Genomic DNA, 12,427 nt, shown 5'->3' on the forward strand with positions numbered 1-12,427 from the left:
ATGCTTAAAGGCACATAAATTCGATGTTGTGCAGATTTTTTCATGCTTTTTCCTTTCTTTTTCGTCTATCAACGGCCTTTAAGATTGGACAGTGCTTCGATCGAATTGTTGGCAAAAATGAAGCTATTAGCATAAATTGGTAGTAATCTGGCTAACTCAGTGGCATGGAGCTCATAAGTCTGGTAAAATAAAACGTGTTGTTTGGTGTTAATTCTATGACAATTTGAAGAACAAAACAAAAACCAAATTCAAATAAGGATGCATGACGTTTCTATGTTAAATACGACCGAATCTGAAAATTCAAATGCTACTATTGATAAATCTAGGCACAACAAGAATGAATCTACAGAAGAATCTGTGGTAAAGTATTTAGATTGAGTAGTTTTTTACTTTAGGAGTGCCACTAAAAAAAATAATTAAAAATCCGAAAATGGATTTATTAAATTTTGATTAATTTCTAATCATTCTGTGGAACGGCATTCCGATATTTAAATTAGTTCACATATTATTAACCGCTTTAACGTTCGAGAGGTTATGTTAGCAGTACCTACTAAAACTATTGAAAATCATTGAAGGGTTTCTTAGTTTAGGTTACATAAAAAATTTGAACTTTTTTTAATATTGCTGATGTTACTTATTGAAAATTTGTTTATTCGTCTTAAAAATAACCTGATGTTTTAATGGAAAAAAGAAAGTTGGGTTTATATTTCAAAAACAAGCAAGTACATAACAGGCTGTGCACAAGACCGGAGCAAGGTCAGTTCACAATTGAAATCTTGCTGTTAATTTCAGCCAGTGAAATTTTGTGATGTATCCGACATCTATCAGCAGCGTTAGTAACTATATTAATTAACTAATGTTTATCCCGTGACATCTGACCAGCAGTTCGTGAACATAGTGTTCTAACATATACATTAATTTGAGTTACATCAAATTTTTAGTCAACCATTTCAACCACAAAAGCATTAATTAATTTTAAAAGCTGGAATTGTACCTGAACCTTGTAATGTCTCAACAATTTCTTGCCACAGTATGATTGATAAATATAAAATGGGTTCCTACTCTACTCTCATTGGCTGCTGTTTCATGTGGCTCATAACAGAAATATATTTATTTCTCTTCTATGCGCACGGCCGTCCTAGACAGTGCTATGAATCAGTGGAATAGCAAACACGGCAACCCACTGTTGCTGTTATTTCTCCATTTGTGTGGCTAGCTCAATGCATAGCTATGACAATCACCATTAGCTTGAGCTGCCCTGCAGATCCTGTACCACTTAGTGCTGCCAACCCTGCGGACAAAATGGATAGCCTCTTCATGCTTTCTTGTCCATGTGCATCTTTTGCCAAACAAGCAAATATTAGTAAATTATTTGTTTAACTTAGTGTTTGATTTTGCATAATTTGTGTAACCCTACGAGACTAAGTTTCATAATGATTAGTAAAATTGAAACTCACCTAAAAAAAAAAATTACCCCACAAAGCAAACCACCAAGAGTAAAGATTTTTTTTTTTTTTTTTTCCAAATGAGATATGTAAGCTATGTGAAGATGGATAAGTTTTATGGCAGGCAGTGTTGTTATATTTAACAAATTTGTAAAATCTCTCTGGCCAGGAGAATGCCCGCAATGAACCCGACTCTCCGGCGAAGCAGAAACTGCGCAGCTGGCTCAACAAGAACCTGAAGATCGAGATGACGGATGGACGAGTGTTGATTGGAGTTTTCCTTTGCACGGACAGAGATGGGAACGTGATACTGGGGTCGTGCTGCGAATATCTGAAGCTAGATGGTAAGTAGGTCTGGCAAATGTCTGATAGCTGAAACATTTCTCCAAGTTGATCCTTGATAAGGCAGTTCCTTATTGCTAGACCAAATGCTGTATTTATTTGTCACGCTAAACTGCAGTTGAATATATTCATTACAAAAGTTTTCAACAATTATAATAATATTATTTAACATTAAGAAGTATGCATTTACAGCAAAACTTTGTGAAGAAACTACTTGAGGGTACTAAAGAATTCATGTCAGTTAATTGGGAAAACTTTGTAAGAGCTTGAAATTACTTCCATGTTAGGCCAGGAGCAAAAACATTGAAAGTTGGGATTTTCTGAATGGTGTCATAGCGGTCGACCACCTCACACATGTGCTAGATTCTGCTGTACTGTTTATCTTTGAGACCACGATCCTGCTGTTTGCACTGGTGTGCGTGGATGAAATGTTAGAAGTATTTCATGTTCTCATATTTTGCCTTGTAGACATTGTCGCCACTGGGTTCAACCTAATGTTGCCTCACGGAGTATAGCAGCCCCCCCCCCCCCTTAGTTTGTGGCAGTCGCATGTTCACAAGTTCGCCAACTTCACCAGCCGCAGCAAGACAGGCTGAAGACCTGTGCAGCATCCTGTAGAGGTGGGGTCAGTTCAATCATCGTCACGAGTTAATATTAAATGCATACAATTAGAAATTATATATTTTTTGAAGTATAAAACAACTTTTGCTAGAAACAGATGTCTAACAATGCCACGTAACTTCTTGGCAGCAACAGTCAACTATCTACCCACCAATCGCATAGATTGTGACGTTTCAGTTCCCACCGAATGACTGGATGCTTCACACTGTCTGCAGCCCATTCACTTCATGTCTTGCCTTTGTGCAGCACACTCATGGGTTATACACAGTCCACTTCAAATGTTAGCTCCGAAATTATGGCTGCAACATATTCACAGTCAGTTTAGAAAATCTATCTCTCGATAGGATTGGCTTTGACAAATTTTAATAAAATCACCAAACTTGGCTTTCCATCATTGAAAATGTTTGGTGATTCTGGGTGCTAAGTTTCAATCATTTAATCCAAATGATTAGAATGCAATTTTTTTGAGAAACTAAACTTAATTATTTTTAAAAAGTTTTTTTTTTTCTATAGTCTAAGCCCTTGACATACGTAATATGCTTAAACTTTAGTTATATAATAACTAGGGATGGGGCGAATCCTGATTTCCTCGAATCCGAATCCTAACTCAAATCCTTGACTGGAATTGCCGAATCTCGAACCCAAACCCGAATCTTTTAACAGATGATGTCCACATATCTAATGTAAGTGAGATGTATTCTGCTTGCACTAAAAGTCCCTTGACTTTATCACATGTAGTTTGGTACATTTCTGGTATAAGTGTATATAAAGACAAAAAATTTTTCTTGATAAATTTCAGTTTTAGTACAGATTAGCAGTTAGGATTTTTTCTATAAATAAGCTAGAGGTCTGCGAGCCTAAGAATTTTACTTCGAGCCTAGCTCGAGCTTTTGTGTACAGTTACACTTTTGGGAAATTATTTTTATCTTAAACTTAGTATAATGTTTGAATAAAGTATTAAAATGAAGTGGGCTTATTAATTTTGGGTAACTATTTACAGAGTGTGTTTACATTTTGCACTGCCATAAAAAAAAGAACGTTTTTTTCCATTGAATCTTACCTGTTTCCATTGGTTAATTAGTAACTGATATAATCCAACTAACATAACCAAGTATATGTTTGTGTAAATGTAACATATCTTTGGAAAAATTTCATCTTTGTCAATTTTTCTGGAGTCCTTACTGAGCTTCAACAAACTTAGCACCAAAAATAATGTTGTTTCAACATTTCCACTTTTCAGCACAATAATTCTGAGAGAGATTGTCACAGAGTATTAAATTCTGTTCTTTAATCTATCATTTAGAACAATAATTTGTTCTGCACGTTCAGGAGTTAAATTAGCTCTACGATTGGAGATAGTGTTTCCAGCAAAAGAGAAGCGTCTCTCGCTGGCAACCTGCTTGGCTGGAATGCTTTAGTAAAATTGCTTAACCTCAAAATTAATGTCATAAATATCTGTAACTGGTCATTAAAGTTTAATCAATTGAAAGTAATAAAAATAAAAGCATTTTACTTCATTCAATTTACACTTGCAAAAAAACACACACACAATAAACCTACATGGAAATTAAAGTCTTTTTCAATATCCTGAAGTCTGAAATATGTTTACTCATGTCATTAAATGTAGAGCTGTATTGAAGAAGCCGATTTTGCCAATATTTAGTTGAATCGGCATTTCTGCCGACTTCCGATACAGTACGCTCGTTAATTTTCGGCCGATATTACAGAAAAACGAAAGAGACTGCCATAACCTAAAAATCCACGAGTACCATTTTCACTTTTCGTAGTAGTACTGCATTCTTTCAGATCGCATTATTTCTTAGCAACATGTGCCAACTGTACATATCAAAGTTTAACATCCTTTTTTTTCCAACAATGTTCTTTAATTTAATATGTCATAAATAAATAATACATTACTATCATGGTAAATATACATCTCAGTTGTTACGGTAACTATAGTGCAAATATGGTAGCTATCATGCTTATGTAGTAATTATGGTATTCTACAAAGAATCTTTAGTTCTTTTTATGGTAATTATCTTAAAATAACTATTGGGTTTGTACTGTAGTTATGGTACATCATCCATATTTCTTCGTATGTTGTTCATTTGTCTTTTCTTCATATTTACGTGGGGTCGTGGGCCATTATTTGAGACAGGAAGTTTCAGAAAAAATTTTAACGGACATTATATCACACATTTAATGGCGTAAATGATGAGACCTCGGGCAATTTAAACGCTTTATACGGAAAAACCTACCATGCGGGACCTCGTAAGCGAGTTTTACTGTATTTTTTTCCCGTAAATAGCAAAAAACCGAATCCTTTGACGAATCCTATATCAGACCCGCCGAACCTTCGAATCCCTAGGATTCGGCCGCCCCATCCCTAATAATAACTAAAAATTATTATCTAGTATACTACTAATAATTTATTAAACAGACTTTCTCACTATTTGTCCATGTAGTTTTTGTGCTTGTTTTCAAGTTAGTATTCTACACATAATGTAATAAGAATTTTTATACAATTTGTATTTTCTTTGACTTTTCATGAATAGCTATTCCTTTTCACTTTACAGTAGTTTCCTTCAGTGGCTAAGAGACATGTCGCAGTGCTGCGTCGTGTTGCAGGCGCAGGTGCAGCAGAGGAACCCCGGGTGCTGGGACTGGTGATGGTGCCCGGGAGACACATCGTCTCTGTGTTCCTCGACGACACGACTAGCACCAGCTCCGACGCCCAGTAGACGTGCTAGTATACACGTGGACTTCATCCCCTGCATGCCTATCCTGACCCGACACCATCATCACTCAGGTTGATTCTCATCACAGCTCTGGAATTTTTTCTAGCAGAAAACATGTTGGATGTCATAGTGAAGCTATGGCTTTTCTCAGGGTACTGTTACTTTCCCCACCAACACATCCCGTTGCTGTTCGAGCACACTGCTTTACTCCTTACCCATATAGCCAAATGTTTTTATGATAATAATCACCCTTATTGTAATCTTTAAGTCCCATGGTTTTAATTTTTTTTCTGTCTGAACTATACAGCATAAATCTTTCTTTTTGGTTTAGTTTTGTTTTCCATGAAGTGGACATTAATCTGCTGTGGTTTCTCGCTCTTTTGTGGTTGGACCGAGGGCCGTGTGCCCACCAGCCACAAGTCCTCAAACCAATCACAAGATGAGCATTTCTTTGCAGCAACCTATGGCTAGCTGTGCTTAATGTAGTACAAAAAAATCCACGTATTAAAAGTTTTGAAATGATAGCAAGTTAGTCATTTAATAGTTTCAACATAAAATTAAAAAAAACAAAACAAATGTGAGTTTGAGAATGCCATTACACATTCTTATAAAGGTTACATGTATATACGCAGCAGCAAGAAGCATTAGGTTCTAGTGACATATATGCATCATCATCATCATCATCTTGTTGTAAATATGTTATTCGACATTCTCAAAGTGGTGAATTCTGGTTACCACTATTGAGACACACGACACAACCAATGCAAGCACTGTTTAGAGCTGCACACCCTGCTGACAGTTCCCATTGCCGTGGTCGTCTCTGGTGAGTGAGATGAGTCATGCTGACTGATGGCACGTAGCCACTGGTTGGCACTGCTCTGGCATGACTGCCAACTTCAGCCTTCTCTGGAGGCTGTGCAGCAAGTCGCAACACACAGTGGTTTTCCCACGCTCCTCTCGTGTGCAAGTTGAGATCTCTTCTATCTGCCTCACGAGCAGCAGCTGGTAGTTCAGTTTCTTCAGAATCAAATGAAGCTTTACATAGCATATTGACAGCTTGGTGAGGTCTTCAGCTGGAATCAAACAAAAAGAAAAATATATCATTCAATGCTTACTGCCACAAACTTAACACTATTCTAATTAGTTTTGTTTCCATGTTTTTACCAATATTTTGAGACTTAAACACAGAATTTTGACTCTGTTGTACAGCCACATGTAGCTATCATTGTATGCAATAGCTGTTGGTGCTAACTCCCAGGTCATACGAGACAACCTAGCAATGAGGGAGGGGCTACATTCTGATTGTGATGCCAGTCATTAGCAAGAGCAAACGTCAACTCGGCAACCTTCTGAATGCTGGTGATCAAGGATGACATTTGTTAATTCACATGTACAGTGAAAGATTTTCTATCTGGCCTATGTTGAAGCACATTCTGTACTCCGGCAGCAAACTCTGCTCTTATGTACCTTCAAAAGTGTAGGGCTGAAGTGAGAAAACCATAGTACATTTTACTAAACTGCATTGATTAAATCAAGGATACTGCCTAAAAATAAGCACCAAAACTCAAACCTTGTAATTTTTAATTGTTTCACAGTATGATAGTGCAGGTAAAAAATCAAAAATTCTAAATGGCAGTTTATAAACTATACAATATGCAAAAATACAATGTCAAGATTTAGCAACTTTAAAAGAGTTCTGAAAACGTTTAAAATGCAATCATTATGAATAAAATATACGTACTATGTGGCTATTTTTTTGTTTAGTGTTTTTATATCACAGTTACTTAAACTCCCGTGCATTGAATGCAAATATTGAGTTGTACTAAAGAGAATTTTGTATGCTTGATTATTAACATGAATTTAAAAAGAAACCTTAAGAATATGTTTTAAGATGATTTTATAAACCAAGGTTTTTGTAGTGATTTTATGTTCCATCCTTTTGTTCGTGATGTTCTTGTACAGTTTAAATACTAAGTATTAATAATAACCTTTCATCTGTTTGCTCTTTCAAGATGCCCATGTGTACTGGGCATAGCAGTGCAATAGTGTAATAAAGCACAGAAGTCTTCCATCACTATCCGAGAGACTTACCAGTTATGGACAGTGCATGAAACATTGTGTTGATATGTTGTTCCAATGATAGCAATGTTTCTTTCACAACATTGCTCATCCACTTGGAATCTCTTGGAGCTTGTTTAGCATGCAGTATGTCTACTATACTAGAGTATATCATTTCTATTGTTTTACACTCTTCTTTGTAAATGTTACTCTCTCCGTGGTCGAATGGACTCGACCGACTTCCACCTTCCCAAACACTACACACCCATTTGACATCTTCAGAGCATGAAAACATACTCATGAAATAGTCAAATGCTTCCTCCAAAGGCAGCAGCTTTTCTAAACAACCGACACTGACGAGCTCTCGCATACAGTGGTACGGACGCGCGTGCCCCGTGCAGAAACTCTCCGGCCTGAACCGGAGCACGCTCGCTGCCGCCGTGTCCCGCACAGAGCTGCTCTCGTCCTGCAGCAGCGTCAGAGCCGTTCTCAAGAACGCTCTCCCCACTGCAGCGTGGCCGCAGTCAACAAGACGCCTCAGCGAAGGAGTCAAGGTCTGCAGCGAGATGGCGGCATACAGACGGGAGTCCTCTTGCTTCACCTCCCGGCCATCCTCGTCGACACACTTCAGGACCGTGGACATTAGGCGTGCCGCACTCTCCGGGCATGCACACACCTCCAGCTGTATCGACACGAGACTCGCCATGACCGCCACCGCCACGGTACTGCACCGTCTGAGCGCCGGCCACTCCGTCTCCAGTACGGAAACGAGATGAGCGAAGCTCTCGTTCTGGGACAGGCGAAGGTGGTCTACGTCGTCGTCCTCCAGCACGGAGAACAACACGGCCAGCACGTGAGACATAATCGACGGAGCGCTGTAATCGACGGAGATGGCCAACAGCAGCGAGCACACAACACTGGTTCTGACGGCCCTTGCAAGCCGACCGTTCTGCAGTCGCCGCCCGAGGGCTGCGAACCACGAGCTGCTGGGGCCCGGCTCTCCGCGCAGTTTCTCGCAGCACAGCTGTGGCAGCTCGTCTGGGCTGCACGTCAGGATTGAGAGCTCTTCAAACACGTCCTTCACAACACAAGGCGCATCCTCTGCCACGGTCTGCGCCTCCAGAGTGTTTATTTTGTAGCTCTCGTTTCCTCTGGCCAAAAGTATATTTTCTTGTATTTCTTTGCCAAAGTCGAGCATCAACATCTTGTTATACCAAGATAGGTACGGCAAGTTGGAAATGGCATTCAGATCTAGCAAGAGTTGCTCTTCTTGAGGCATGGCTCTGCTGCCATCTTGGTACCGCTCGGTTAAACACCTGGCCAGCATTATCATCCCGTGCAGCTCGTTCTGCAGCAAGCGGTGCTTGCCGCCACAGCCCAGCCGCCTGATGGAGCTGAATACACCCTCTGCGGCAGACCGCACTCTGGAGTGAGGCACCATGCCAGCGTACGCCTGCGCAGACAGCCGGCGCACCGCGTGGTCTCTGTGCGAGAGGAGTCGTGCATAGCAGCGCTGGAACTGGAGCACGGTGGCGTGGACGCGAGCGTCCGCCAGGGACTCCGTCGCGAACGACAGCCGGCTGAGCAGCGAGAGGGCGGGCATGACGTGAGAGCCCGGGGCATCCCGCGACGTCGCGGCCGACCTGAGCTGCTGGAGCAGCGTGTCCGTGAGCTCCGGGTAGTGGCACAAGAAGTCCTCCACTGCGCCGCCAGTCTTACCAACCACTTTGGGAATCAGCGCCCCGAAGAGAAGTAGAGCTGCATTCCTGACACAAAAAAGAACACAGTAAATGCGATAGAATTTAATGTTGCACAGTCATACATTTAACATCTTAATGCAAGACATCAAGGCTTCTACCTTTAGTTTATGTACCGTGGCATGAGATTTGGCACACTTGCAATCCATCCGCTTTATGTGTATTTGTAACAACTCAACAATTTCATACAAACTACACATGTGTACAAGACACTAGACCCATGTGCATGTAGTGTTCAGCCTGATGAGAGCTACCTGACGGGCCAGCGCGGGCAGGCGAGGCGTGCGAGGCAGAGCCGTGCCATGGCAGGCGCGTGAGGCGCCAGGTGCTGCCACAGGGAGGCGTCCAGCACGAGGGGTCGCAGCAGATGGAGGGCGCGCGCCTCGGGGCATTCCTGGTGCTCCGGGCCAGACACGGCCACCGGGCCGGTCGCCGCGCCCATAACCTCGGCCAGCGCACGGCGCAGCAAGCTCTGCAACCATTCAGAACAAACATGCTGTAATGAATTGAGGATTTATAACAAAATGTCAGGACCAAGTAGTTTGTAAAACCAATTTTATTGTTTTAATGATAATGCACCAACTTGTATTCTGGTGTATATTTAAAAAAAAAAAAAAAAAAAGCATGCTTACTTATATATATATTTTTTTCTTTTAGCAACTCTTCCCCCAATATTCATAATACAAATTGTTTATTTCAAACTTACACTTACATAAATAGATTGTATTCAACAATAATTGTATAATCTTACAAGAGTAGTAGACCTAAATAAAACTAAAATCATTCGGTTGAAAAGTGAAATGAGCTGGAAGTGCGCACCTTGTCGGGTAGCCGGTCCCCGACAGCCAGTCGGTGCACGAGCACGGCCAGCCCGGCGGACCTGCGCGTCACGGACCCCGCGCTGCCCTTCAGGTGCCCCAGGAACTCCTCCAAGACGACCTCGCTGGCCGCGTCGCCCCGGGAGGTGGCCCCCGCGACCAGGCAGCCCAGCGCCCGGCCTGCCGCCTCCATGGCTCCCTTGTGCCTGCAGCGCGCCAGCACGCCCACCACCAGCCGGGCACAGCACGCAGCCTGGCGCTCGCTGCCCAGCCCCGCCACGGCGCTGGCCACATCGCAGCACGCCTGCAACACGGCAGCACACACTCCCTTGTGCCTGCAGCGCGCCAGCACACCCACCACCAGCCAGGCACAGCGCGCGGCGTGGCGCTCGCTGCCTCGCCCCGCCACGGCGCTGGCGACGTCACAGCACGCTCCTGCACCTCACAGCACTTGCGTGTTTGCACGTCCCAGAGTATTTAACTCAATGAAAGACTTCATCTAGCTGTAGGTAAAACTATTTATTTTTGTAAGTTGCCCTAACAATAAGAACTCTTAGTTAAAACACTGAATAAAGACTGTGTGCTCAGCCCTGCCCTCACAAGTCTGAGTGACGCTATCACTGAGGGCGAGAGGACAGGTTGTAATCGATGAGGGTGTGACATAAACTTTCATGAAGTTTAACTTTATTAAATTTGTAAATTTATATGGGAATTAATTTTTTTTTTGTATTTCGCTTTTTTTATTTCCAGCCTTTCGGCTTGAAATTTACATTATTTAACTAGTGCACCCACGCTAGGCGTCTGCAACTTAAGTTCCTAATTTTGTCAGTGCTGTTCAAAGAATTTCCTGCTGTCCTGCCAGCCCAGCATTGGGTCACTTTCCTGCCAATATAACGCCAGTGCAGTTTGTACTCTGTTTCGCTGTGTTAGGCCACCCACACATAAATACTTTTCTGCAAGTCTGTGACATCCTGCCTGGTTGCTAAAATGTTTTTCTGCCTTTTATTTCTGGATCTTTACTATCTAAAGCTATTCTCCCCCCCCCCCCCCCCCCCCCCTTCTCTACACCTAAAACATCCTCAGTGAAGCTGTGCGCAACCTCCGGCACTAACGTCGTCACCCAGACCCCAGACATGTCTCTTTTTACAGCTGGGGTCCCTAGCGAACCTTTCGTCTATGTTTTCTACAAAGGTTCAGTGAACAATTAGTGATACAAGATTCATAACCTATGTGTTGTTTGCTGGTTATGTGATTGTTTCTACGTCTACTTGGTGCGTTGTGCCAATATAACTATTTTCTGTGTTGTGCAACTCAACTGTGCTTCATTATCATCTGTCTTCTTCGCTATGTGTATTATCAAGTTAATAACTGGGATAAATACAAAATGCATCAATGACTGGGCAATGTGGCACACAATGATTTACAACATGTTCCGTATGGACAACTTTGAAGTAATATAATTAATATAAATTAGTGATGGGTCAATCCCGGTTCTCGGCAAATCAACCAGCACCGAGAACTGTAACTATGTATAATGTCGGTACCGGTACCGGTACCGTGGAGAGCTCAACAGCTAATATACCCCAGTGAAACACAGCAGTATATCGCGGACGAGCAACATGCACACGTCTTTCTTACTTCACTTTGAACCCCATGTGAAAAGAGAATGGTTGGTAAATCTTTGAAAATTGCAGGCAACACAGAAAAAAAAAGTACAACCAACACATCACTAATATAAATACTATAAAATATACTTACCAAATTTAAAATAAATAACACTTAAAGTAAAAGCCAGCATTAGCCTTAAAACCTGAGAATCTATTACATTTTGTCACGTTCTTGCTGACTGTAATTTACTGATGTTCAGTTACAACTTAAAAGAGGAAAATAGACGAAGAACAAGTTCTTGCAAACACCTCACAAACAGCACATCTACATCAGAACATTATCTCTCATCACTCCACGAAGCTGGTACAACAGGAAGACTATCGTAATAACAAAAATTTGAGTTGTTTTTCCATGCGCATGCCCTTCACCCATTCCATGCAGTTTTATTTTTCAAAGGTTGGCTCCACAAGCACACTGCTGGCACGCCTGCGCAGAGCGTGGTACCTTGAGGTTGAGCCAAATGCAGGAGAGAACCGTCTGGTGCGCGGCAGAGATGTGCAGGCAGTCTTCCGTCGAGCTCGCGATCTGCTCCTCTATCGCAGCCATCATCTCCGCAAACGACGGAGACGTTCCTGCCGACACTCTGTTCTCTGGGTCTCGCACAACATCGTGCATTCCTCACAATCCATTACTAAAACTTATAATTACAAAATCATTTACACAGTTTGCAGCTGATGATCATATTGGTAATACCATTTTTGAGGCAAAAAAAAATCATTAGATTATATGTTTGACATTTTTAGTTTCTTTGTGGCTTTGTATACAAAACATTCAGAATTTCCTTTTCTTCCTTTTGCGGTTGTTCCAACACTAAGTAGCGTTAAAAACACCATTGTGACTAGTTTTGAGGTTAGCCAGTCACGAACAGGCACGTAACCCTGTGAGGTCACACAGCTGCCTCGGCCGTGCTGGAGCGCGATGTAGCACCTCGACGCTGGGAACCAGATAATTATTGTCTACGCTTATTTTGTAAAATTGCT

At 41.8% G+C, this 12,427-nt stretch overlaps 2 protein-coding genes across 3 annotated transcripts in view; one reads left to right on the plus strand and one right to left on the minus strand.

Moving 5' to 3' along the window:
- LOC134535140 (N-alpha-acetyltransferase 38-A, NatC auxiliary subunit) lies at positions 1–6,897 on the plus strand. Of its 2 annotated transcripts, none has more exons than XM_063374090.1 (3): positions 1–360; positions 1,615–1,789; positions 5,037–6,897. In XM_063374090.1, the coding sequence occupies exons 1-3, from the start codon at positions 259–261 to the stop codon at positions 5,147–5,149; spliced, it is 390 nt and encodes a 129-aa protein (XP_063230160.1). In that variant the 5' UTR covers positions 1–258; the 3' UTR covers positions 5,150–6,897. The 2 variants fall into 2 exon arrangements, with proteins under 2 accessions (XP_063230160.1, XP_063230159.1); XM_063374089.1 differs by having other exon boundaries at positions 154–360; positions 5,019–6,897.
- The window catches only part of LOC134535137 (tRNA (32-2'-O)-methyltransferase regulator THADA), a 19,808-nt gene continuing 13,046 nt past the window's right edge, over positions 5,666–12,427 (minus strand). The window contains exons 7-11 of the mRNA XM_063374086.1: positions 11,892–12,019; positions 9,781–10,083; positions 9,216–9,433; positions 7,238–8,970; positions 5,666–6,219 (exon numbers count right to left, since the gene is read on the minus strand). Coding sequence (XP_063230156.1) covers positions 5,984–6,219; positions 7,238–8,970; positions 9,216–9,433; positions 9,781–10,083; positions 11,892–12,019 — 2,618 coding nt within the window. The 3' untranslated portion in view covers positions 5,666–5,983. The remainder of the gene's footprint in view (positions 6,220–7,237; positions 8,971–9,215; positions 9,434–9,780; positions 10,084–11,891; positions 12,020–12,427) is intronic.

Source organism: Bacillus rossius, chromosome 8 (assembly GCF_032445375.1).
Source record: "Bacillus rossius redtenbacheri isolate Brsri chromosome 8, Brsri_v3, whole genome shotgun sequence".
Classification (NCBI taxonomy): Eukaryota; Metazoa; Arthropoda; class Insecta; order Phasmatodea; family Bacillidae; genus Bacillus; species Bacillus rossius.

Excerpts from the sequence above, each read along its gene's own strand:
- LOC134535140 (XM_063374089.1), top strand. The coding sequence starts at position 259 with ATGCATGACGTTTCTATGTTAAATACGACCGAATCTGAAAATTCAAAT. Across the intron at positions 361-1,614 it reads AATCTACAGAAGAATCTGTG|GAGAATGCCCGCAATGAACC; the intron begins GTAAAGTATTTA and ends CTCTCTGGCCAG. Across the intron at positions 1,790-5,018 it reads CGAATATCTGAAGCTAGATG|TGCTGCGTCGTGTTGCAGGC; the intron begins GTAAGTAGGTCT and ends GACATGTCGCAG.